Source organism: Hylobates moloch, unplaced genomic scaffold (assembly GCF_009828535.3).
Source record: "Hylobates moloch isolate HMO894 unplaced genomic scaffold, HMol_V3 SCAFFOLD_4, whole genome shotgun sequence".
Taxonomy (NCBI): Eukaryota; Metazoa; Chordata; class Mammalia; order Primates; family Hylobatidae; genus Hylobates; species Hylobates moloch.
The window spans coordinates 39,965,348-39,990,301 of NW_026652279.1; the positions used below are offsets into that span (position 1 = coordinate 39,965,348).

At 36.6% G+C, this 24,954-nt stretch overlaps 1 protein-coding gene across 6 annotated transcripts in view; it reads left to right on the forward strand.

Annotated features, from left to right (window-relative positions):
* GOLGB1 (golgin B1) overlaps positions 1-24,954 on the forward strand; it is a 93,857-nt gene that overhangs the window by 12,640 nt on the left and 56,263 nt on the right. For 2 of the 6 annotated variants that reach the window (XM_032150050.2, XM_032150051.2), the window contains exons 2-10: positions 6,345-6,442; positions 7,305-7,457; positions 7,983-8,135; positions 10,231-10,359; positions 14,900-15,016; positions 17,477-17,599; positions 18,748-18,861; positions 20,111-20,513; positions 22,266-22,381. In XM_032150050.2, the coding sequence (XP_032005941.1) occupies positions 6,347-6,442; positions 7,305-7,457; positions 7,983-8,135; positions 10,231-10,359; positions 14,900-15,016; positions 17,477-17,599; positions 18,748-18,861; positions 20,111-20,513; positions 22,266-22,381 (1,404 nt within the window). In that variant the 5' untranslated portion in view covers positions 6,345-6,346. The remainder of the gene's footprint in view (positions 1-6,344; positions 6,443-7,304; positions 7,458-7,982; positions 8,136-10,230; positions 10,360-14,899; positions 15,017-17,476; positions 17,600-18,747; positions 18,862-20,110; positions 20,514-22,265; positions 22,382-24,954) is intronic. The other 4 variants (XM_032150052.2, XM_032150053.2, XM_032150056.2 and 1 more) reach the window with 4 other exon arrangements.

Sequence of the window (24,954 nt, forward strand, 5' to 3'; positions counted from 1 at the left end):
TCTGCCTGCCTGGGCCTCCCAAAGTGCCAGGATTACAGACGTGAGCCACTGTGCCTGGCCTACTTTGCATTTAATCAGCATGTCTCCTTGTCTTCTCTAATCTGTGACTGTTTCTTAGTTTTTTGTTGTTTTTCATTACTTCGACAGTTTTGAAGAGTATTGGTCAGGTATTTTTAGAATGTCCCTGAATCTAGGTTTTCCCAGTGTTTTCTCATGATTAGACTGGGCTTATGGGTTTTGCAGAAGAATACCACAGAGGTAAAGTACCCTTCTCATCACGTTATATCAGCGGTTACATGATATTACGATGATTTATCACTGGTGATGTTAATCTTGATCACTTGGTTGAGGTGGTGGTTGCCAAGTCTCACCACTCTGATGTTGCTGTTTTTCTTTTTTCATATTCTATTCTTTGGAAGTGAGTCACTAGGTCCAGCCTATACTGAAGGAGAGGGAATTAAGCTCCATTTTTAGAGGGGGACGTATCAACAAAAATTATTTGGAATTCTTTTGTAAGGAAGATTTGTTTCTACCATTAATTTATTTAATGCTTTATTTATATCAGTATTGACTGATGGATATTTAATTTATTTGGGTTATAATCCATATAATCCAATACTACTGTTATTTATTCTGTAACTCAAATTATTCTAGCATTGACCATTGGGAGCTCCTTCAGGTTGGCTCCTGATCACATACCCCGTCTTTTTTCTTTTTCTTTTTTGAACACTTCCTTACTTTCTGGCTCCTGCCCCAACCCTAGATAGGCAGCCATTTCTCCCAGGAGCCCTAGTTCCTTTTATTGGAGATTGGCATTTAGAAATCGACATCTGGATGCTGGATGCGCTCATTGCTACTGAGGTGTTACTGTTTCTAGGACTTTTCAGTGGACACGGCTAGAATATATATGTCTCTGTAATAATTATAATGCATATATATCTATACTTATTTCTGCATTTGTCTATTTATATATATATTAAAATAAACATGAGTTCATACTGATATCTGTGACTCTAATCCAGTACCATGGGGTTTATCCTAGCCTTCTTGCCTTATTTGTAACTTCTTTCACTGATAGTAAAAAACCTGAATCTCATTATCTACAATTTACTTACTCATTTAACCCTAGTGTACAATGAAGTAGTTTCAGAATTGCTAACCCATACCACTGTGAGAAAGAAATTTACCAACTAGAGTACAGTGTTTATGTCAGTTCTTTTTGTGTTTATCCTTATAGTACCCAGTCAAAACACCATTTTTGTTTCTTAGGTTAGCCCCATCTCCTTTAGTGAGGTTATATCATATATTTATAATATAGTTAGATCTATTTGTCACAGTCTGCATTCCATTTTTGGAACGCCTGACATCCTGGCTGAAGTTTTAAAAAAATTGTATACAATTAAGTTTGCTCTTTGGAATGTACAGTTCAGTGAGTTTTGACAAATGCATATGGTTATGAAGTTACTACTTCAAGATCATACAGAACAGTTCCTTCACCTTAAAAATTCCCTTGTGTTGCTCTTTTATATTCAGCCACATTTCCTTCCCTCAAGCCCTGACAACTATATTTGTGTGGGTTAATTTTGGACTTGTTCAAAATGTTATATAAATAGAATAATATGATGTGTATCTTTTAATGTTTAGCTTATTCCATGTAGCAAAAGGCATTTTAGGTTTAAGTATTGTGTGAATCAATTGTTCATTCTTTTGCTGAGTAGTATTCCATTGTTCGGATGTGCTACAGTTTGTTATTCATTCACTTGTTGAAGGATATCTTGGCTATTTTCAGAATCTGTGATTATGAGTAAACCTACTATAAACTTGGTTAGATGCCTAGGAGTGGGATTGGTAAATGTACATTTAACTTTTAAAGAAACTGTCAAACAGTTTTCCAAAGTAGCTGTACCATTTTGTATTCTAATCTGCAGGCATTGAAAGTTCATGTTACTCTATATCCCTGCCAGCATGAAAAAATACATATCTTAGCAATTCTATTAGGTAGATAGTGGTATTTCATTTTGCTTTTAAAGAGTGTTTTCCTAATGCCAGATTAACTTAAGCATCTTTTCACCTATTTATTTACCATCCATCTATCTTCTTTGGTGAAGTATCTATTCACGTCTCTTGCACATTTCTTTATCAGGTGTTTTACTTTATTGATGTTGAGTTTTAAGATATTTTTATTGTTTTAGATTCTGGATACAAGTTATTTACTGGATATGCTATTTGCAAATATTTTCTCCTAATCTATGACTTGTCTTTTCTTTTTTTTTTCGAGACAGTCTTGCTCTGTTGCCCAGGCTGGAGTACAGTGGCATGATCTCAGCTCACTGCAATCCCTGCCTTCCAGGTTCAAGCGATTCTTGTGCCTCAGCCTCCTGAGTAGCTGGGACTACAGGCATGCGCCATCACGCCCAGCTTATTTTTGTATTTTTAGTAGAGGTGGGGTTTTGCCATGTTGGCCAGGCTGGTCTTGAACTCCTGGCCTCAACTGATCTGCTTGCCTCAGCCTCCCAAAGTGCTGGGATTACAGGTGTGAGCCACCACGCCCGGCTTCAATGACTTGTCTTTTCGTTTTCTTAACATTGTCTTCACAGAGCAAAAGTTGTTATGTTTTGATAAATTTTTAATCAATATTTTTTATAATGTATTGTGCTTTTTTGGTGTAGAAAAGCTCATTGCCAAATTCAGCATCACAAAAATGTTCTCCTGTGTTTATTTCTAAAACCTTTACAATTTAAGTTTAGGTCTCTGATCCATCTTGAGATATGCTTTGTATAAGGTGTGAGTTGTATGTCAAGGTTCACTCTTTTGCAGATGTCCAATTGTTCCGTAACCATTTATTGAAAAGATTGTCCTTTCTCTACTTAATTGCATTTGTACCTTTGTTAAAAATCAATTGACTCGATTTGTATATGTCTATTTCTAGGCTCTCCATTTTGTTCCATTGATCTGTGTGTCTATACTTTCACCAGTGCTGCCCTGTCTTGTAATTGTAGTGAATAATTTCCACACTCCTTGCCTTTTCATATGTTTTAGAGTCAGCTTTTTTTTTTTTTAAAGTGAAAGCAAGTTTATTTATTTATTTTTATTTTATTTTATTTTATTTTTTTTTAGAATCTTAGATAAGGTTTTATTTTCATTTGAACATAGTGAGAATGAGCCGAGAAATGGGCAAGGCACAGACATGATTATACAATATGATAAATATTTCATATAAAGGTCATTAAAATTATGTTGAAAGGAACTTGTTTATTGTTATAAGTGGGGGAGAATGAACTGATTTTGGCTGTGTTTAATATGTTGGGTAGAATTGGTTTCCATGTCGGACTCTTCAAAGACTTCCTGTCCTTTGGGGCCCAACTCAAATTGTCTTATGTCTTCTACGTGGTCTGAGTCCCTCAGTCAGTATCAGTGAGTTTTCTGAGTTTTCACCAATGTTACCTTTATCTATATTTTTTTGCACTCTCTTTACTACCTTGCCTTGTGTTAGAGTTAAGAATAGAGTAGAAAGAACATGAATGTTGTAATAAAAACCCAGTTCAATCAAACTTTCTGAAACCCAGTTTACTCAATTGTAGAATAAGAAGAGAAATAAGAACTCCTGTCAGCTTTTTGATGTTTACTAAAAGCTTGCTGGGATTAAGTTTGGAATTGCACTAATTTTATAGATCAAAGTGGGGAGAATTGATACTTTAACATTATAGAGTTCAAATGCATGTATATGTTTTATTTCTACATTTATTTAGATTTTTTATGTCTTCCTCAGTTTTTCAATAGTTTTCAGCATTCAGCAAATTCTGCACATATTTTGTTAGCTGTCTACCCAAGTCCTGCTCTGTTTATTCAGTGCTGGTGTAAATGGTATTCTTATTGGTTTCAAATTCCTCTTGTTCATTGTAATGGGAATGCAGTTGACTTTTATTTATTTATTTATTTATTTATTTATTTATTTATTTATTTATTTTTTATTTATTTATTTATTTATTTATTTATTTATTTATTTATTTATTTATTTATTTATTTTGAGATGGAGCAATCTAGGCTCACTGTAAGCTCCATCTCCTGGGTTCACACCATTCTCCTGCCTCAGCCTCTAGAGTAGCTGGGACTACAGGCACCCACCACCACACCCAGCTAATTTTTTGTATTTTTAGTAGAGTTGGGGTTTCACAGTGTTAGCCAAGATGGTGTCGATCTCCTGACCTCGTGATCCGCCCTCCTCAGCCTCCCAAAGTGCTGGGATTACAGGCGTGAGCCACTGCACCTGGCCTGCAGTTGACTTTTATATAGTGACTTTGTATCCTGCAACCTTGCTAAATTCACTTATTCTAGGAGTTGTTTTTTTAAGGAAAGTCTACATGGACAATCATTTTGCTAGTTGAGACAGTTTTATTTCTTCCTTTCCAATTTGTATTTCTTTTCTTTTTCTTGCTTGTTGCATTGGCTGGGACTTCCAGTATAGAGTTAGATAGAAGTAGTAAGAGATAACATCTTTGCCTTGTTTCTCATATGGTGAGAACATTCAGTTTCTCACGATTAATTATAATGTTGGCTGTAAGTTTTTTAAAGATGCCTTTTATTAGGTTAAGGAAATTTACTTCTTAGTTTGCTGAGGATGAATTATTCTCATTGTGAATTCATAATCATGAGTAGATATTGAAATGTGTCAAATGCTTTTTCTCAGTCTATTGATATTATGTGGTTTTCCTTATTTAGTCTATTAATATGGTGAATTACATTGATTTTCATACTATGAATTTACATTACATTTCTTGAACCCCACTTGGTTGTGATGTATTATCTTTTTATATATTACTGGATTTAATTAGCTAATATTTTATGGAGTATTTCGAATATTTTGTTGACTGTGACCATGAGGAACATTGGTCTATAGTTTTCTTGTAATATCTTTGTCTGCTTTTAGTATTAGGGCAATGCTGGTCTGGTAAAATAAGTTAGAAGGTGTTCCCTCCTTTTCTATCTTCTGGCATAGATTATATAAAATTGGTATTATTCCTTAAATGTTTGTTGTTACCTACTAATGAAGATCTGGAGTTTTCCTTTTTTAGAAGGTTTTTAATATATGAATTCAATTTCATATTTATGTGTGTGTGTATATATATATATATGTGTGTGTCTGTACACACATGCACCCATACACATATACTCATTTATATTCAGGTTCTCTATTTCTTCTTGAGCTTTTGGTAGCTTGAATCTTTCAGTGAACTGACCCATTTTATCTACATTGATGAACTTTAAAGTATAGGGCTATTTGTAGTGTTTATTATCTTTTAATGTATGTTAGATCATTAATGATGTTTCCTCTTTCATTTATGATGCCAGTAATTTGTGTCTTCTCTATTTTTTTCTTGGTCATCTTGACTAGAGTTTTATCAATTTTATTGATCTTTTCAGATAATCAACTTTTGGTTTTATTGATATTCTCTATTTTTCTATTTTTATTAATTTCTACTCTGATTTTTATTTTTATTTTTCTGCTTACACTGGCTGTAATTTGTTCTTTTTCTAATTTTCTATAGAAGAATCGTAGGTTACTGATTTCTGTCGTTCCTCCTTTTCTAATATATGCATTTAATGCTGTACATTTTGAACAAAGTTTATGTTTAAATTTTAGCAAAGCCACGTGGTTTATCAAGAAAGCTTTCTGAAAGAATGGGGTTCATAGGGCACATAAAAAGAAAAATGTTGCAGTATCATGGAGTTTATTTGAACAAGTGGGAGAGAATAACAGTCTGGCAGAGGTAAAAAGAGTAAGACATTCATGTTTGGGCATGTGCCTGTAGTCTCAGCTACTCAAAAGGCTGAGGTGGGAGGATCGCTTGAGCCCAGGAAGCAGAGGTTGCAGTGAGCTGAGATTGTGTCCCTGTACCTCCAGCCTGCGTGACAGAGCAAGACCCTGTCTCAAAAAAAAAAAAAAAAAAAAAGAAAAGAAAAAAGAAATTCATGTTTGTAAGTGAAACTACTATGAAAGAAGGGCATTAAAGATAAAAATTACCTTTAAGGTGTATTTAACAAGTATAAATTTGTATTTAACATTGTATTAATGTTTAACGATTAGGTACTTATATTTTATTTTAGAAATGATGTTAGTGATGGTGATAACCTCTATACAATTGCCACTGAAAAGAACAGTGTGTGACTACACTGTAAGTACTCAAATGCCTCTTTGAAGATGTCATTGTGCTGCAGACTGTGTCTAATACAAATCACCTGTACAGTATTCTTTTTTCATTCACGGATGATATGGTTATCAATATAGGAGAAGCCCATGTTCATTTTGCTAATTCTTAGTTTTTTCCCCCCTTCTTTTTTTACAGAAATGCTGAGCCGATTATCAGGATTAGCAAATGTTGTTTTGCATGAATTATCAGGAGATGATGACACTGATCAGAATATGAGGGCTCCCTTAGACCCCGTGAGTAGTTCTGTTCTAATTTAAACTGGCAAGACATATGTTCTGTGTTCTTCTAAGGAAAATAATTTAAGATAGAAGGGTATGAGAAGCCTCCCTGGTACTAGGTGAAGCGAGGATTAAGAAAAATATTGAAATTTTATAAGTGATCCTTCTCTTGTAAGTTTTTAGCTTAAAAGCCACAGTGATGGGAAACAAGTCCTGGATACAATTTGAAAGGGCTTTCTTGTTTTTCTCCCTGGGCCTTGTTTAGTGCCAGATTGTTTTAAGTCCTTTGTTCTCATCCTTGGCTATTCCTGTTCCACAGGAAAGGTCTAAGTGACAAATGAGGAAACTGGAACACCTTTTGAGTTTCAGAATATCTGTTTGCTTTATAATTTCATTTACCACTTCTCCTATGGTTTGTATTGTATTTTCTTTTTTTTTTTTAAGATGACACAATTTGGCAGTATGTATTATGTTTTCTGAAGTCCACGTAAGGAATTAATAAAAGTCCTTAGTTTTCTGAAAAGACAAGAAGTAATGCTTAGTGGTTAAGAGAGTTTTACTTAACTACTTTCTTAATTTTAACTTTTGGCCTTTTACCCCTACTGGTTTATGATTTTTGCTTTCCTTTATTTTTCTCTTTGGTAAAATTAGGATAATAATACCTTAAATGGGATAATGTTTGTAAAATGCTTAACATTTATAAAATACTTAATATATTGTAATGGCTATGATAATGATTATTATTGGATCAGAGTTAGATTCTTAAGTTAACAAGAATATGAATTGGGCAAAACATAAAAAGTTGGAATGAAGAAACTCCTATTGGGAAGCTAATACCTTTTCCTGGTGCACTGGCAACTTTTTTCCTAAATATTAGGAATTACACCAAGAATCTGACATGGAATTTAATAATACTACACAAGAAGATGTTCAGGAGCGCCTGGCTTATGCAGAGCAATTGGTGGTGGAGCTAAAAGATATTATTAGACAGAAGGATGTTCAACTGCAGCAGAAAGATGAAGCTCTACAGGTACTATTGTTTTTATCCTTTCTTGTGGAGCATTTGATAAAGGACAGATGATACACTACTCACTTTGATTTTTGTCTCCACTTAGATTATTAGGGAATCTGATTATCTCTCTAGTACTGTAACCTTATGCCTACTGAAAATAACTTTTGGGTGGGGCGTGGTAGCTCACACCTGTAATCCCAGCATTTTGGGAGGCTGAGATGGGAGGATTTCTTGAGGCCAGGAGTTTGAGATCAGCCTGGGCAACGTAGTGAGACCCTGTCTCCACAAAAAAAAACTAAAAAAAAATTAGCTGGGCCTGGTAGTGGGCACCTGTAGTCCCAGCTACTCTGGAGGCTGAGATAGGAGGATCACTTGAGCCTAGGAGTTAGAGGCTGCAGTGAGTTGTGATTGTGCCACTGCACTCCAGCCCTGGTGACAGAGAGAGACCCTGTCTCTAAAAGTAATAATAATAAAAATAACTTTTAGTATGTGCTAGATAAGAGGTGAATAAACATTTATGTATTTACCATCATTTTTGGGCAGGAAGAAAGAAAAGCTGCTGATAACAAAATTAAAAAACTAAAACTTCATGCGAAGGCCAAATTAACTTCTTTGAATAAACACATAGAAGAAATGAAAGCACAAGGAGGGACTGTTCTGCCTACAGAACCTCAGTCGGAGGAGCAACTTTCCAAGGTATGGTGACTGGGTATAGTGTATATTTCCTAAGTTGAAAAAACCTACCAATACAGCAGATCTTTACCAATCACAAACATTTAGGATGCTAAAATGATACAGCACTAAATAATGTTGTTGTTTTTTTCTTATAGAGCTTATAGTTCAGCTGGACTGTAGGCCACACACAGAGAGAATGAAAGGCCTACAGAAAACATGGATATGAAATGCCAGTTGTGACCTAGACTTTCAGGGATTAAAAAAGGCTTACAGGAAGAAATAAGTACTGAAGTGAGGCATTTAGAGAGGAGGGAAACATACCTTTTGGAGGAGTTTCATCATTGATTAGAAGATTAAACTAGATTATCTCTAAGGTTTCTTCCAGCTCTGAGATTTTTTAATTCAATGACTTAACACAGAATATTCTGTGTCCTCATATAGTCACATAGTGGTGGATTAAAGCTTCATGCATGTGGGCTGAATCAGCTGAATTACCTTGGACTCTCTAAAAGGGAGGCTCTCTAGGTTTATGACTGCAGCCAACAAAGCAGTTTAAGGTTGGAGATACAGAGGAGGAGTAAGGAAAGTACTGCCCTGTGAGGAATATTGTCCCAATACTCAAATTTTCATTATCTTTCCTCTATGGTTGAACTCCACATATTCACATTCAGTCAGCTCTTTAGAGAACAAGAAACTTCAGTTTTGTGGAGAGTTTGGTACAGATTATATGGAGGCGGGCATATCACATGCATACTGTAGTTAGAGAGTGAGCCTAGACTTCACCGTGTGTGAGAAATCTTTTTGTTTTTTTAGTTTCATTTTGTTTTACTCTTTGACCTGCTAGCATCCTTAGTTCTTGGGAAATGAGATTTTAATCAGTTTTCTAGGCACAACCCTTGGGATCGCTAGTTAGTGACCCAGTTCCTACTTAGTCTTTCCTCTCAGGGGCTAATGTTCAGAGAACATTACTTTCCCTGAATTGATAACCTTATTTAACTTCTTGAAGCTTATTTTAAAAGCTTTTCTCAATATTCTCAAATAATTTCACCTTGATCCTTCTTTTCCTTTTGGTTTTTCCTCTATCAGTTCTCTTCCCCTCACTGTGGTAGCACCAACGTCTCTCCTCATACTGCTTTGTTCCCTCCAGCTTCTCTTCAGCTATGTTGTCAGATTTTTAAATTATCCATTTTATACTCTGCTTTTTAATTTAATTTTTAGCTGAGACCTTAAAGCAGTAATGTCTTAGAGCTCATTTTCTTCCTCTGTTAAAGAAATGATTTCTAAGTTTCAGCAATCAGTCACAGCAACCCTTTAACTATTATATACTCCAATACAGAGCTAGGTATTCTGTGGAAAGTATAGTTGAAGAAATGACAACAGTCCTCACATGCTTGACTGACTTATGTGAAAGTATAAAAGTATTCTTTGTAATTCCAGTAAGCAGAAATAGCTTTGTTTAGGGGGTTGGGAGGGACTAAATTTACAGAGAGGCAGAATCTCAGTCTAAGGGAGAGCTTTTGGAAAAAAAAATAGATTATTGAAAAATTTGGATTTCCCCTCACTGGCTCTTTTCTGATGTTTTGCTTCTCACTTAACAACAGCTATAGTTTCCTGAGCGCTCTCCTTGATTTTTCAAGGCAACAAGACTTCGGGTTTTCTAATAAGGTTTAGTCCTGCAAGGCACTGACTGGTTTTGCCCTCAGAATAAAAGCTGTCAAAATGGGAAACTCAGTACCATTTCTTCCAATTATCACATCCCCTCTAGTATCTTCCTGCTTTTGGTTGCTCTCCAGTATTTGCAGATAGCTGTTTTCTATGTTGTCCACAGTTTTGGGTTCACATGCTTGGTGTGAGGGAAAAAAAAAAAATTATATATATATATTTCACAGTTTATAGCTATTGTGTGAGGGAGGGTAGGTCTAACAAGAACTGCTTGGCCATACAAAAACTGGACAACCCTAAGATTTCTTATTTGTTAGATCAGCTGGTTTTTCTTGCTCCCATCAGTTTAATAAAATTATAACTAAATGGTTGTAAATGAAAAATTAGAAAAAAATATCAAATGTATATTAATTGTAATTCTTTTAAATAATGACCTTATCTCCTGCATTTTCAGCATGACAAGAGTTCTACAGAGGAAGAGATGGAAGTAGAAAAGATAAAACATAAGCTCCAGGAGAAGGAGGAACTAATCAGCACTTTGCAAGCCCAGCTTACTCAGGCACAGGCAGAACAAGCTGCACAGGTAGGGATGGAAGTTACTTCATAATCATTAGGTTAATGAATCACTAAAACCAATGGATTATTATGTGACAAATACATTTTTCTAGATGCACAATGGGCATTTATCTATGTATGTATCAGTCTCCTTTTCTTCGTTTCTTCTTGTCTGGTAATTTTATTAGAATATGCATTGGTGTTTGTCATTTTTAGTTGTTATTCATAGATACCCAATATACTCTTTCAGTATATGGTTTCACACATTTTAAGTTTGTTTTTCTGTTTGTTGTTTTATTTCACTTTAGGCATTCTATTTTTTGTTTATTTTTGTGTTTCTTCTGTTTTTTTTATCTTCTATACTGCAATGATTTTTTCTTTTCTATTGGATTTTTCATGAGTTCAGTCACCTCATTTCTGATTTTTCTAAATCTGATTTATGTTTTTCTCTCATCTCTGTATAATTTTTTTTCTTTTCCTTTTTTTTTTTTTTTTTTTTGAGACAGGGTCTCACTCTTGCCCAGGCTGGAGTGGAGCAGCACAATCTCAGCTCTCTGCAACCTCTGCTTGCCAGGTTCAAGCAATTCTCCTGCCTTAGCCTCCCGAGTAGCTGGGATTACGAGCATGCACCACCATGCCTGGCTAATTTTTTGTATTTTTAGTAGAAATAGGGTTTCACCATGTTAGCTAGGCTGGTCTGGAACTCCTGACCTCAAGTGATCCACCTGCCTGGGCCTCCCAAAGTGCTGGGATTACAGGTGTGAGCCACCATACCTGGCCTGTATAATTTTCTTAATTTTTAAAAACTTTTTGAAATAGATTGCAATTTTGATTTTTTTTTTTTTTTTTTAGTGTGCCTCTGGTATGCTTTTATCACCTATAATCATATCATTCTGCTCCTTAGTTTTGTTTTTAATTTATAATAACAGAAATTTAATTTAATTTAAATAAAAGAATTTATTTCTTACATTTATGGAGGCTGAGAAGTCTAAAGTTGAGGGACTGCATCTGGTGAGGGTCTTCTTGCTGATAGGGCTGTCAGTGGTGTCCCAAGGCAGCGCAAGTCATCACATAGTGAGGGGGCTGAGTGTGCCAATTTGCCAGTGCAGGTCTCTCTTCTTCTTATAAAGCTACCAGTTCCCCTTCTATGACAACCCATTAATCCATTAATCTATGAATGTGTTAATCCATTCCTGTGTTCAGAGACCTCCTGAACCAGTCCTTTCTTAAAGGCCTCTTGTCACACTGGGGATTCAGTTTCAACATGAGTTTTGGAGGGGACATTCACACCATAGCCTTCCACCCTTGGCCCTCCAAAACCCATATTCTTCTCACATACAAATACATTAATTGCATCCCTGCAGCCCCAAAGTCTTAGCTCATTCCTGCACCAATTCATCTGTGAGCCTGTGAAATAAAAACACATCATCTTCCTCCAAGATACAATGGTAGGACAAGCACAGGGTTCACATTCTCATTCTAAAAGGGAGAACTAGGCAAGAAGAAAGAGAGTAACAGACCCCAAGCAAGTTTGAAAACCAAGAGAGTAGATATTGGGCCTTAAAATTCCAGAATAATCTTCTTTTACTCCATTTTCAGCATCCTCTGCAGGTACAGGGGTTGAGTCCCCAAGACCTCAGGCAGTTCTGTCCCTATGGCTTTGCTGGGCTTAGTCCAGCCAGCTCTCCTAGGCTGACTTTGCATTGCACACTGGTAGCTCTATAGTTCTAGTATGACAGTGGTAGTCCCATACCATGGTTCCACTAGGCATTACTCTAGTGGGGACTCTGCAGGGCAATTCCAACCCCTCATTTCCCCTTGGCATTGCTCTAGTGGGGCTCTCTGTGGTGGTTCTGCCCCGAGACAAGCCTCTGCCTGAGCCCCCTGGCTATTGATGACATCCTTCGACATGTGAGTGGAGACTACCAAGCCTCCACAGCTCTTGCTTTCTGTGAGCCTGCAGAATTAGCACCATGTGTATGTTACCAAGTTTTACAACTTGTACCTTTTGAGCTGTGGCATGAGCCGTACCTGAGGCTGCTTTGCACTAACCAGAACAGCTGGGCTGCAAGGAGCAGTGTCCTGAAGTGGCACAGAGCAGTGGTGTCTCAGGGCCTATTCGCAGAAACCATTCTGTCCTCTTAGGGCTTTGGGCCTGTGATGGGGGCTGTTGGGGCAGCCTTAAAGATTTCTAAAATGCATTCTGAAATGCCTTTAGGGCCTTTTCCCATTGTCTTGACTATTAGTAACTGGCTCCCTTTTAGCCATGTTAATTTCTTTAGCAAGTGGTGGCTGTGCATTCTTGGATTCCCATCCTGAAATCTTCTTCCATTCTTTACCACATGGCCAGGTTGCAAATTTTCCAGTTTTTTTTTTTTTGCTCTGTTTTCTTTTTCTCTGTTCACTGTAAGCAGATAGAAGTAACCACATAGCAGCTCAAGCAGTTTGCTGCTTAAAATTTTCTCCTGCCATATACCCTAGTTCATCACTCTCAAGCTCAGCCTTCTACAAAGTTCTTGGCCGTACAAAAACTGGACAAGTTCAGCCAAGCTCATTGCTAATTTATAACAAGGATGGGCTTTACTCTAGTTTCTGATACTTCTTTCCTCGTTTCTGTCTGAAACCTCACCAGAATGGGCTTTACTATTTATATTTCTATCAGCATTGTTGTCACAACCACTTAACCAATCTCCAAGGAGTGCTAAGCTTTCTGTAGTTGTCTTATCTTCTAAGCCCTCATCAGAATCTAGGCTTTTTTTTTTTTTTTTTTTTTTTTTAGCTAGTTCCTTAGAATTCTTCCAGCCTCTGCCCATTACCCAGTTCCAAAACTGCTTCCACATTTTCAAATAATCATTATCAACAATGACCCCACTTGTCAATACCAATTTTCCTTTTTAGTCCGTTTTCTCTTGCTTGTAACAGAATACCTGAAACTGGGTAATTTATAAGAAGTTATGGAGGCTGAGAAGACCAAGGGTGAGAGGCTGCATCTGGTGAGGGTCCTCTTGCTAGTGGGGGCTACTCCATTTTTTTAATAGTAACTTAAATGGGATATGACCTTCATCCTTTTCTGTTCCTTATTTTTGTGTCAAATTCATTTTCCTAAACCTCTATTTGGAAGGAGACTTGATTCAGGAAAGCTTTTCTTAACAGACTTCCTTTTTCTACTGTTTTTGTGTTGTGTTCAAAGATATGGGAGCCGGATTTCTGAGATTTCCTGGCTTTCTTCCTTCTGCCCTTCACTTTGGTTTATGCCAGCACTGTCCAATAGTAATAGGTTTATTTGTAATAATTAAAGACTGGAAACAACTCACATGCCCATCAATAGGGAAATATTTAAACTGTGGTATATCCACACACTGGAATACTACTTAGAAGTGAAAAGGAACCAACTATACAACAATAGAAGGCCTTCATTTTAAATTTTGAAATGTGTCTATATTTATTTTTGAACTTGGAAAATAATTCAATTATAATAAATGTTTATATTGCAATTTAATTATTATGATTAAATTGGTATCAACTGTTACTAATGCTGTCTGCATTGAGTATACAAATAAACATATTACAGTGTTATATAGGGGTCTAGAAAAAAGTTAAACTGAATTAACCCACTGCTACCAACTGCATATACACTTGTTGCTTGTGCAACACCTCAACAGTAACTTACATGATGCAACAGATAAGATGAAATATAGTCATACCAAAACAAAGTTGTACTTAATGGAAAAATAATCTATATTTCAGTTTTCAAATTAAAATTAAATAATGTTAAAAATTAAAAATATTTCTTTTCTATCAGACCCATTTCAAGCCCTCTATATCCACATGTGGCTAGTTGATACTGAATTATACAATATATTTGTAGACCTCTTTCTTCTGTCTCTTTAATTCCTCTTCTGCGTAATTTTTATTTCACTCTTGGCAGTTTCTTCTTAGTACAGGTTCATGTCTCAGAAGGGAGCCATGATGAGTCAGTTTTGAGAGTTCAGGGGGCCTAGATTGCTCTCGCCCTTTTAGTCCTTCTTACTGTGCACCCCTTGCATTTACCTAGTATTAAGGAATGGCAAAGCCCTGCCACTGTTCTAAAATTGGCCAACTGTGCATTCCAGCAAATAAATACATTGGCTGTTTAGGGGTGTCCCTTTCTCAGAGCCGTCAGATTTCACTCCTTTGCTGCCTTCTTTTTCTTACACAATGTAAGACTCTAATACAATGTAGTTCTTGTGGGTTTTGGTGGTTTGTCCTTATTAGCTTATATTTTAGGGTTTTTAGGACGGTCTGCCTAATTTTACTGTAAATGTTATCTGTGGTTTTTTTGGTTTTACTATCTTGTGCTGTCTCTATGTGAGGAATCAGAGAAATTGAAAAATTGCCACTACTGCTTCTGTCTTCTTCTGACAAATCAAATTTTGATAATGCATGCAATTTCCTTTTGTGTTCAGTGGAAACTAGAAGGAAATATGGTAGGCATTTAGGTCAAGCAAGAAAGGGAGGTCAAAGAATTAATAATGCTAATTCTTTTGCTTAAATAATTTTTTTTCCTTGTATGTCTTCGGTTTGATAAGAGTTCTACAGAGATGGAAGAATTTGTAATGATGAAGCAACAGCTCCAGGAGAAGGAAGAACTCATTAGCACTTTACAAGCCCAGCTCAGCCAGACACAGGCAGAGCAAGCTGCACAGGTAGGGACCTCACAAAATTAGGATAAAGAGCCATGAAGTCCAGTGGGTTATTATGCACAAGTCAATTCAGTGAGTCACTTTAAAAAATCTTAGTAGATAAAAGTATAGTAGCATGGGTGTTGCACTAGAAATTAGAAGGATATGTAGTAGAAGAGATTAGGAGATGTGTGGTAGGTAAGTGTGTCATTAGGGAACACCAGAAAACCTCACAATGTGTTATTTACCTTGATGAATTTTCTATAGCCTGATTGATGACTGTTTCTTAGTTCTGCATGTCCAGAAACTTAATTTTAATAGCAGACAGAGATTCAGTCTTTTAGGAATGGGTTCATGCTGAGTTCAAAAGAGACCAATAAGTAAACCAAAAGAAATAAAAATAATTAGGTTCATTCTTTCCCTAAAATAATATCTATCTTAATAGGAAATAAATTATAGTTAGATTACTTAGTGAGCCTGTAATGAGAAAGTGGTGTAGGTCATGTGATTTTAGTTAAATGGCACCAGTATGTGACATTTTTTTCATCTGTCAAGACCAGACCGTTTGGATTGGCATCCTCAACTTTTTCTATTTTTCTAGGTGTCTTGGTTGGCCACCCACTCCCACATATTTATTTTTGAAATTGGGTCTCACTCTGTTGCCCAAGCTGGAGTACAAGTGGTACAATCATAGCTCTCTGCAGCCTCAATCTCCTAGGCTCAAGCCATCCTCTCACTCACCTCAGCCTCCCAAGTAGCTGGGACTACAGGCATGTGCCACCACATCTGGCTAAATTTTTTACATTTTTTGAAGAGACAGGTTCTCACTATGTTGCCCAGGCAGGCCTTGCACTGCTGAGTTCAAGTGATCCTCACACCTCCTAAAGTGCTGGGATTACAGGCACTGTAATTTTTTTTGGGGGGGTGGTGGCGGTGGGGGAATGCTTATGAATCATGAAAGATTTTTTTCCCTGAAGTACCTTTGTACATAGCTAATTATCTATTAGGTGTTTACTTTATTAATAATTTGTAGTATTAGTGGTGCCTTCTCTCTGTGGTTGGCCTACTGCTGTGTATACAGTTAAAATTGTATATCCTGAAATTCTTGGTTTTACCTATTAGCTTTTATTGTGTCCTTTTTAAATTTTTTATCTATTTTTTATTGTGTCCTTTTTATGTATAAGCACTATATATACAGTGCAGGGTGAAGAAATACAAAATATGGTTTTTAGCCTATGTGTTGCTAAAATGTGGAAAGCCAAGATACGTAAATGTGTTAAGAGATTCATCGTAATTTGAGGCTTTCCGAATAAGTGCCAAAGCAAGCAGCAATACAAACAAAATATTTTGGGAGGCGAAAGAGGTTACTGTGAGTATGACAGTTAAGGAAAATTACATGGAAAAATTGGGATTTAGGCAAAACCATGATAGACAAATAATATTCCAGACAAGCTGGGAGAGATATTTCAGTGATGGAGGACGGTGTGAGCAAAACTGCAGAGAAGGAAAAGAATATGGAACATTTATGGGAAAGGAGTTAGAAATGTTTGGCTAATGAAAGACTCCAGTGCCTATACACTTGAAACACAAGAGTCCAAATTCCTAGTGAGGTCAGAATCCAGATAATAAAAACATTATGAGGATTTTTTTTCTCCTACCAAAGAAGAGAGCCAAAGTTTGATTCAAGGTGTCACAAACTGAGATATCAGCAGTAAAGGACCAATGCAAAATGGGCAAGCTAACAGCTAAGCAGCATGCTCCACTGTAGATCTTAAGGAGATGAATAAGCAGATGCACACATGCACAACCTAAAACCAAGACAGAAGCACTGATACTGAGCAGCTCACCATCAGTCCATTTATTTCCATTTCATTCTGTTCAGAGCCAGTTAAAAATGAGCATGATCTAGAAGGCTGCAAGTAATGACAGCTGAAAACAGCTGTCTGGGGAGGTGGTGTGGATTTAGAAGCACACGGGGTTCTTTGGTAGAAGCAATTCTTTGAAAATAAGACTAGAAAGATAGATTGGTATTTCCAGTTGTAGAGAATTTTGAATAAATGATACGTTAGTTTGAATTTTCACTTATAGGGCATGATAATTTTACTGAAAGCTTTTCAGCCATGAGCAAGAAGTGTCCAGGGTTTAACAGAAATCTAACTAACTTCACCTTATGTATTTAATATCTTAATCTTTTTAGAACTTTAAAAAATACACTTCTTGTATATTTAAAACATTTCTAGTAACCATGAACATATGATTTTTGATCAAAATTTATGTTAGGCTAACTTCTGAATAGGCTTTCTCTGGCATTTCGTAGTTACTGTCCAGCCTCTCTTCCAACATCCTCATCCTTGACAATCAAAATTTCACTTTAAAAAGCTACTATCAAGTCTCAGTGTCTGTCTTGGAAAGTAGTCTGTGAGTTTTATTTGCGCAATATTTGGGGAGTGTAACTTGCATAGTTTCTCTGGTATGTGTCTTCAGTTGAGTTCCATGCAGCAGGTGGTCCGAGAGAAAGATGCCCGCTTTGAAACACAAGTTCGTCTTCATGAAGATGAGCTTCTTCAGTTAGTAACCCAGGCAGATGTGGAAACAGAGATGCAACAGGTGTGTTGCTAAAACTCGGTAGAATGACTGTCATTTTGGTTAATATTTAATCCATCACAGCCAATTTCCTACCCTTACCCACTGCTCTTCACTTGGTGTTAGTGTTTTCCTTATTGGCCTCTTTCGTGTCCTTGTCTTCTGTTGCATAAAAATTATTTATTTTTTCTTATCCTTTTCTTGCCTTTTACCCCTGTAATCAGGTTGTTGGTGCTCAAAAGCTGAGTTTAGTTGGTGAATTTATGTGGTAGTCAAAAATGGGGTTCTCTTCAGTTTTCTGATTATAGCTACCTTTGTGCATTACACACCTAACCCAAAGCTTCAAATCAACGAAGTCAGTTTTAAATATTCAAAAAATTAGAGAAGAAAAAGAATGATTTTGAAGCCATGAAGTCTTTTATTAGATCAATAATTCTTTTTTTAAAAAATTTGAGTAGATTTTGAAAATTGGCTTCATTGTATTTGAGTTCACCATCTACTAACTCAAAGTATTTGATTTCACTTAGTGTGTAGTGCAGTGTGGTACTGAAAGGCACTTCAGTGATACTTTATGTTTGATCTGTTTAATTAGATTGAAAATTAATTCGAGTTAATTAGAATGGAAACTTTTAAGTTCTAAGCAATCTTTCAGAATGCACCACTAAATAAAGTTTTAGAATACAACATATTATTAAGTAGAATACTAATTGTATATGTGTATCATTGCTTTATTTATTCAACAAGTGTTTTTCAAGTGCCTGCCCAGTGCATGAAACTAGGAGAAGAGAAATGATTCTTGCCTGCAGAGAATGTTCTCTTGGGTGGGTAAGATGTACATGTACCTATGCTATCTAGGTACAGGTTATTAACTGTATGATTTTGAAGGCAGATATGTGTTACTGTTTTTTCTAATTTTTAAAGAGGCTCCCTAACAAGGGACTAGGGACTTGCTTGTGTCTGGGTCTGGTTGTTGTTGGTGCTCTGGAGAAGACATTTTGGAGAGTCTTCGTTGCTGCTGGATGGGGAGCATGGCATGCTGGTCTCCCACTCTTTAAGCTGTCATTTTCAACACCCCAAAATTTAAGTACACAAATCTACATGACATTTTGAAAGATAAGCAAATACAAGCACTCATTTGTTAGCATATTATGTCTAAAATGTTTTCTTCTCAGAAATTGAGGGTGCTGCAAAGGAAGCTTGAGGAACATGAAGAATCCTTGGTGGGCCGTGCTCAGGTCGTTGACTTGCTGCAACAGGAGCTGACTGCTGCTGAGCAGAGAAACCAGGTACTGCCTTTTAATCTTTACTTCCTGCCTTGGGGGGTATTCATTTCCACTTTCGTTTGCCAGGCAGTAGATATAAAAGCCTATTTAAAGTCTTCAGAGAATTGATGCCATTTATTCATTCTTTCAGTGAATACCTCGTACTTAAGTGGTGGGGATGCAGTATAATTATGAGCAAAATTAAATACAGTTCTTTCCCTCATGGAGCATACATTGCACTTCTTTATTGTTGCTCTTTCCCTTTGCCATTTTAGATCTAGGGTCCTAGTTTATCTAGAATGGCATACAGATTGAGTATGCCTAATCTGAAAATCCAAAATGCTGCAAAATCTGAAACTTTCTGAGCACCAACATGACACCACAAGTGGAAAATGCCACAACTGACCTCATGGAATAGGATAACAGATCAAAGGCAAATATGCACAAAATCATTTAAAATACTGTATAAAATTGTCTTTAGGCTATGTGTATACGATGTATATGAAACAAATGAATTTCATGTTTAGACTTGGGTCCCATCCCAAGATATCCAAGATATTCCAAAATCTGAAAAAAATGGAAAACTGAAATACTTCTGGTCCCAAGCATTTAGAATAAGGGATACTTGGCCTGTATTATCCTTTAGTGAGTTTCTTTTTCATCAGTTACTCTTCTCTGTCTTGAATGGTTTTTGTGCTTTATGTACAGCCCCATCTTTTCTTGTTTTTGTAAATTGACCTTCTGTTAGATTGAAATGATCTCATTCTGCAATATTCCATTGAATCTGAAGGTAATCAGTAATGCTGATCTGACTCTAATCCATCCTGCCATTTTCTTTCTCATATTGTCCTGATCTTCATTCTCATTGAATTCCATTGAATTCCACTTTGCTTCTCCAGTATGTTAATTCTTTCTTACCCTTGCTCCTTTCTGTGTCCTATATGGACCCATGCTTGACAATTTGAACTACCTTTTTGCTAGCCCTTGGATTGCTTGTGTTCCTATCCTGTCACATCCAAGTAGTCTCATCATAATGCAGAATTGGTGCTACAGTCCACATTCTCTATTTGTTTTTCTGGATGCCTGTGTGCTGCTGGAGAAAGTCAGCCATCTCCTCTCTTCTTAATTTTCAACTCTCCTTCTTGAGAAGGGCTTTCTCTCTAGCATAGAAACATGTTCCCATTTTTTTCCATCCTACAAGAAAAAGCACTTTACAATGCTTGTTGAAATGAAATAATGTATTTATGGCTCAGGAGACTGTCTTTTTTCTTAGATTCTCTCTCAGCAGTTACAGCAGATGGAAGCTGAGCACAATACTTTGAGGAACACTGTGGAAACAGAAAGAGAGGAGTCCAAGATTCTACTGGAAAAGATGGAACTTGAAGTGGCAGAGAGAAAATTATCCTTCCATAATCTGCAGGAAGAAATGCGTCATCTTTTAGAACAATTGGAGCAAGCAGGCCAAGCCCAGGCTGAACTAGAGTCTCGGTATAGTGCTTTGGAGCAGAAGCACAAAGCAGAAATGGAAGAGAAGACCTCTCATATTTTGAGTCTTCAAAAGACTGGACAAGAGCTGCAGTCTGCCTGTGATGCTCTAAAGGATCAAAATTCAAAGCTTCTCCAAGATAAGAATGAAAAGGCAGTTCAGTCAGCCCAGACCATTCAGCAACTGGAAGGTCAGTAGCTGATTGCTTTTGAAGTCCACATCTCTACCACCTGAGTGGCTTGTATTTCATATTTTCAGGGATCTGTTAATGAAATCTTTACTCAAACCAATTGAACCAATAGAAGGACTGAGAAAAACAGCTCTTCTGAACTTCTTGATGCATTTTTCTTGCCTCTGACTGGCTATAATCTTTCTTAATATTCTAATTATCATTACAATACTAAAAATGTGATAGTGATGTTCCAGATATTAAATAGAATGCTATGTTAAATATGACTGACCTGAAGGATTCAATGACTGAAACGAGTAGGATTTGAATTAATTTTTGGAAAACTCAGGCCAGATCTAGGTGCATAGGTTAGGAGACTAAATTGCATGGAGTCATCCATAAATCTAAAGAAGGATGGATCTCAGTGCTTTTCTTCTAGGTGAAAATCTCTTTTCACCTGATTTCTTACAGGTGAAAATTTATCCTTTATGAAGGTATAAAGGAAACTTTTTAAAAATGTGTTATTATAAAAGTAATATGTGCCTATAAAAAATTGAACATTTTAGAACTTTGTAAATTAAAAAGTGAAACTTTCTCAACACCAATACTCCATCTCACCAATCCTCTTCCCCAAATTATAACCTTTACTAATATATTGGCATAGACATAAAGGAAAGATTTTAGAAAGAATTAAGTTGAAAATTTATATTGAATAACTGAACATTAGCCAGACAGTTTTGTTTTTTGTTTTTTGTTTTTTTTTTTTTTTTGAGGCAGAGTTTCACTCTTGTTGCCCAAGATGGAGTGCATTGGTGTGATCTTGGCTCACTGCAATGTCTGCGTCCCAGGTTCAAGTGATTCTCCTGCCTCAGCCTCCCAAGTAGCTGGGATTACAGGCATGTGCCACCACACCTGGCTAATTTTGTATTTTTAGTAGAGACGGGGCTTCTCCATGTTGGTCAGGCTGGTCTCGAACTCCTGACCTCAGGTGATCTGCCCACCTTGGCCTCCCAAAGTGCTGGGATTACAGGCGTGAGCCATTGCACCCTAGCCAGACAGTTTTGAAGGGCATCACACAAGACCAGGCTGTTACATGAGCAAGCTGTTCTCTTAAGCATGTTGATGTTTAAAACCATGTGGTAGAATCTTCGTGGGATCCATAATACCTAAGTCGAGAGTGAAGAAAACAAAAACCATAAAGCCATTTTCAAGGGGGAAAGGGAAAATGAACTTTTAAAAAATGCCTAGGGCCGGGTGCGGTGGCTCACGCCTGCTATTCCAGCACTTTAGGGAGGTCAAGGTGGGGGGGATTACCTGAGGTCAGGAGTTCGAGACCAGCCTGGCCAACATGGTGAAACCCCATCTCTACTAAAGATACAAAAAAAAAAAAAATTAGTCAGACATGGTGACATATGCCTGTAATCCTGGCTACTTGGAAGGCTGAGGCAAGAGAATCCTTGAACCCATGAGTCAGAGGTTACAGTGAGCCGAGATCACACCACTGCACTCCAGCCTAGGCAACTGAGGGAGACTCCGTCTCAAAAAAAAGTGCCTAGGCCTATTTTATTTTACTTTTGAAGGACGTGATTTACTGAGGTGTCCTTTGGTTCTTGAGAACATTTAACATTTAGCTAATAATAATGTTGTCATTGGCATCATAATTTTAACTAAGGCAACTAAACTAGTAAACAGCATACAGTGTGTCTTTAGAAGATAATAATAACTACATTTCAGACTTGAAGCAAATATTACTTTTTTTTTTCTTTTCCTTAGATCAACTCCAGCAAAAATCCAAAGAAATTAGCCAATTTCTAAATAGACTGCCCTTGCAACAACATGAAACAGCATCTCAGACTTCTTTCCCAGATGTTTATAATGAGGGCACACAGGTAATTAAATGTGAACTTCTTATGAATATTAACTATTTGTCTTTGCTGTATCTGTACTTCGGTGCTCTAATGAGGATTTATTGCAGAGAACTATATAAACCTTCTGCCTGAAAAAATACTTTTTTGAGGACAATTCTATTTGAAAGGAATCATGAAAGTCATCAATGCAGTGTTTCAACAATAAAGAATGAGAAAATAATAGATAACAAATACCATGGTCTCAGAAGCCTTTCTGATTCTAAGGTCTTAACAATTTGTATCGGAGATGAATCATTACTTTTGCTTTTATAGTTAATTTTCCCATTTGGAAGTCTTTCTTTTTTGTTTTGGTAAACTAAGATGTGATCAGGTTTAGTGAACATGAGTCAGTCTAATCAAACTTAAAAGTCTGCTATGGAAATCATATTGTTCTCATTAATTAATTAACAGTAAAAAAAATATATAATGGCCAAGTAGCTTCTTATTGGCCAGTATATTCTTTCTCCCATCTACAAAAATCTCTGTAGAGAGCTAGATTATAATCATCAAAGGCTGATTCAGGCTGATTGAGCCTGAATATCAGAATGAAGGTAGTTAGTTTGATGTTCTTAATTAACTAATGTCAAGTTGAGATAACTAGATTCAGTCATCTCCATTGTAAGATTATATCCTTCCAAACTCACAAACATATTGGTCAGCGGAGTCCTGTTGTTCCTGGGCTGTGCTGTCCACTGATGAAAATTTTTGCCTCTTGGTCTCTAGCATCTAGGCTTTCCAGTCTCTTGTGTTCTCCCATTCTCGACTTTTTCCTCCAATGTTTTGTTAAGACATTTTCCAACCATTCAAATAAGTTGAAAGAGTTTTGTAGTGAACATCTGTATACCCACCATCTGAATTCTATCATTAACATTTTACCACGTTTGCTTTATCAAATGTCTATTTATTCATCCCTCTGCCCATCCATCAGTTCATCTTAAATTTATAATACATTTCACTGTAAGTTGTAGACATCAGTACATTTCTCTCTAAATTTGTCAGCATTCATATCATTGACTATATTTTAATATTTATTTATAATTGTTCTTTTTCTTTTGAGGTAAGATTTACAAACCTTTAAATGCACAGATCTTAAGTATACCATTCCTTGAGTTTTGTCAAATGCATACATCTGTGTTACCCAAACCCCTATTCAAGATATATCACATTACCATCACCTCACACAGTATCCCTGTACCCCTTTACAGTCATCCTCACCCTTCCCCTCCAAAGACAACTACTGATTTTTCACCATAGATTAATTTTGCCTGTTTTACAACATCATATACATTTAACCATACAATAGGTCCTCTTATGTGTAAAGCTTTTACTCAGCATATTTGGAGATTCATCCATATTGTGCATGTATTATAATTTAATCTTTAATATTGCTGAGAAGTATTTTATTTTATGAACATGCTGAATTTTCTTTTTGCATGATTGTACTGCATTTTCCTATTGATGGACACCTGGGCTTTTTCATGCTTTGGCTATTATGAATTAAACTGCTATGAACATTCTCATACAAATAGTTATGTGGACGTATGTTTTCATTTATCTTCAGTAAATACTAGTTGAGGAATTGCTTTGCTGGGTCATAGAGTACCTATGTATTTAGCTTTATAAGGAACTGCCAGGTCTTTTCCCAAAGTGGTTGTACTATTTTTTTTTTTTTCAAGACGGAGTCTTGCTCTGTCGCCCAGGCTGGAGTGCAGTGGTGCTATCTCGGCTCACTGCAACCTCGACCTCCCGGGTTCAGGCAGTTCTCCTGCCTCAGCCTCCCAAGTAGCTGGGATTACAGGTACCCGCCACTATGCCTGGCTAATTTTTGTATTTTTAGTAGAGACAAGGTTTCACCATGTTGGCCAGGCTGGTCTCAAACTCCTGACCTCGTGATCCGCCAACCTTGGCCTCCCAAAGTGCTGGGATTACAGGCATGAGCCACCGCACCTGGCTGTGGTTGTACTATTTTATACTCCCACCTAAAATATATGAGAGTTCCATTTGTCCCACATCTTCTCCAAGATTTGGTGGTGTCAGTTTTAAAACATTTTAGCCATTCTAATGGGTATGTAGTGGTATTTCATTGTGGTTTAAATTTGCATTTCCCTGATGACAAATTATGTTGAACTTTTTTTCTTGAGATTCTTAGCCATATATATACCTTCTATTGGTGAAGTGTCTGTTCACATCATTTCCCCATTCTTAAAATTGAGTTCTTTGTCTTTTTATTATCAAGTAGGAATTCTTTATATATTCTGAATGTCAATCTATTATCATATATGTTTGGTGAATATTTTCTCCCATGCTGTGGCTTTGTGGCTTGCCTATTTATTTTCATTATGATGTCTTTTCATTAGCACACACTTAAATTTTGATGAACTTCATTATTTATCATTTTTTATTGTTTTTTTTCTGTGTCCTGTCTGTGAAACCTTTGCTTAGCCCCAGTTCATGAAGATGTTCTCTTATGCTTTCTTCCACAAGCTTTATGGTTTTAGTTTTCATTTGAAGTCTCTGAATCTCAAATGAATTTTTGTGTGTGTTGTAAGGTGAAG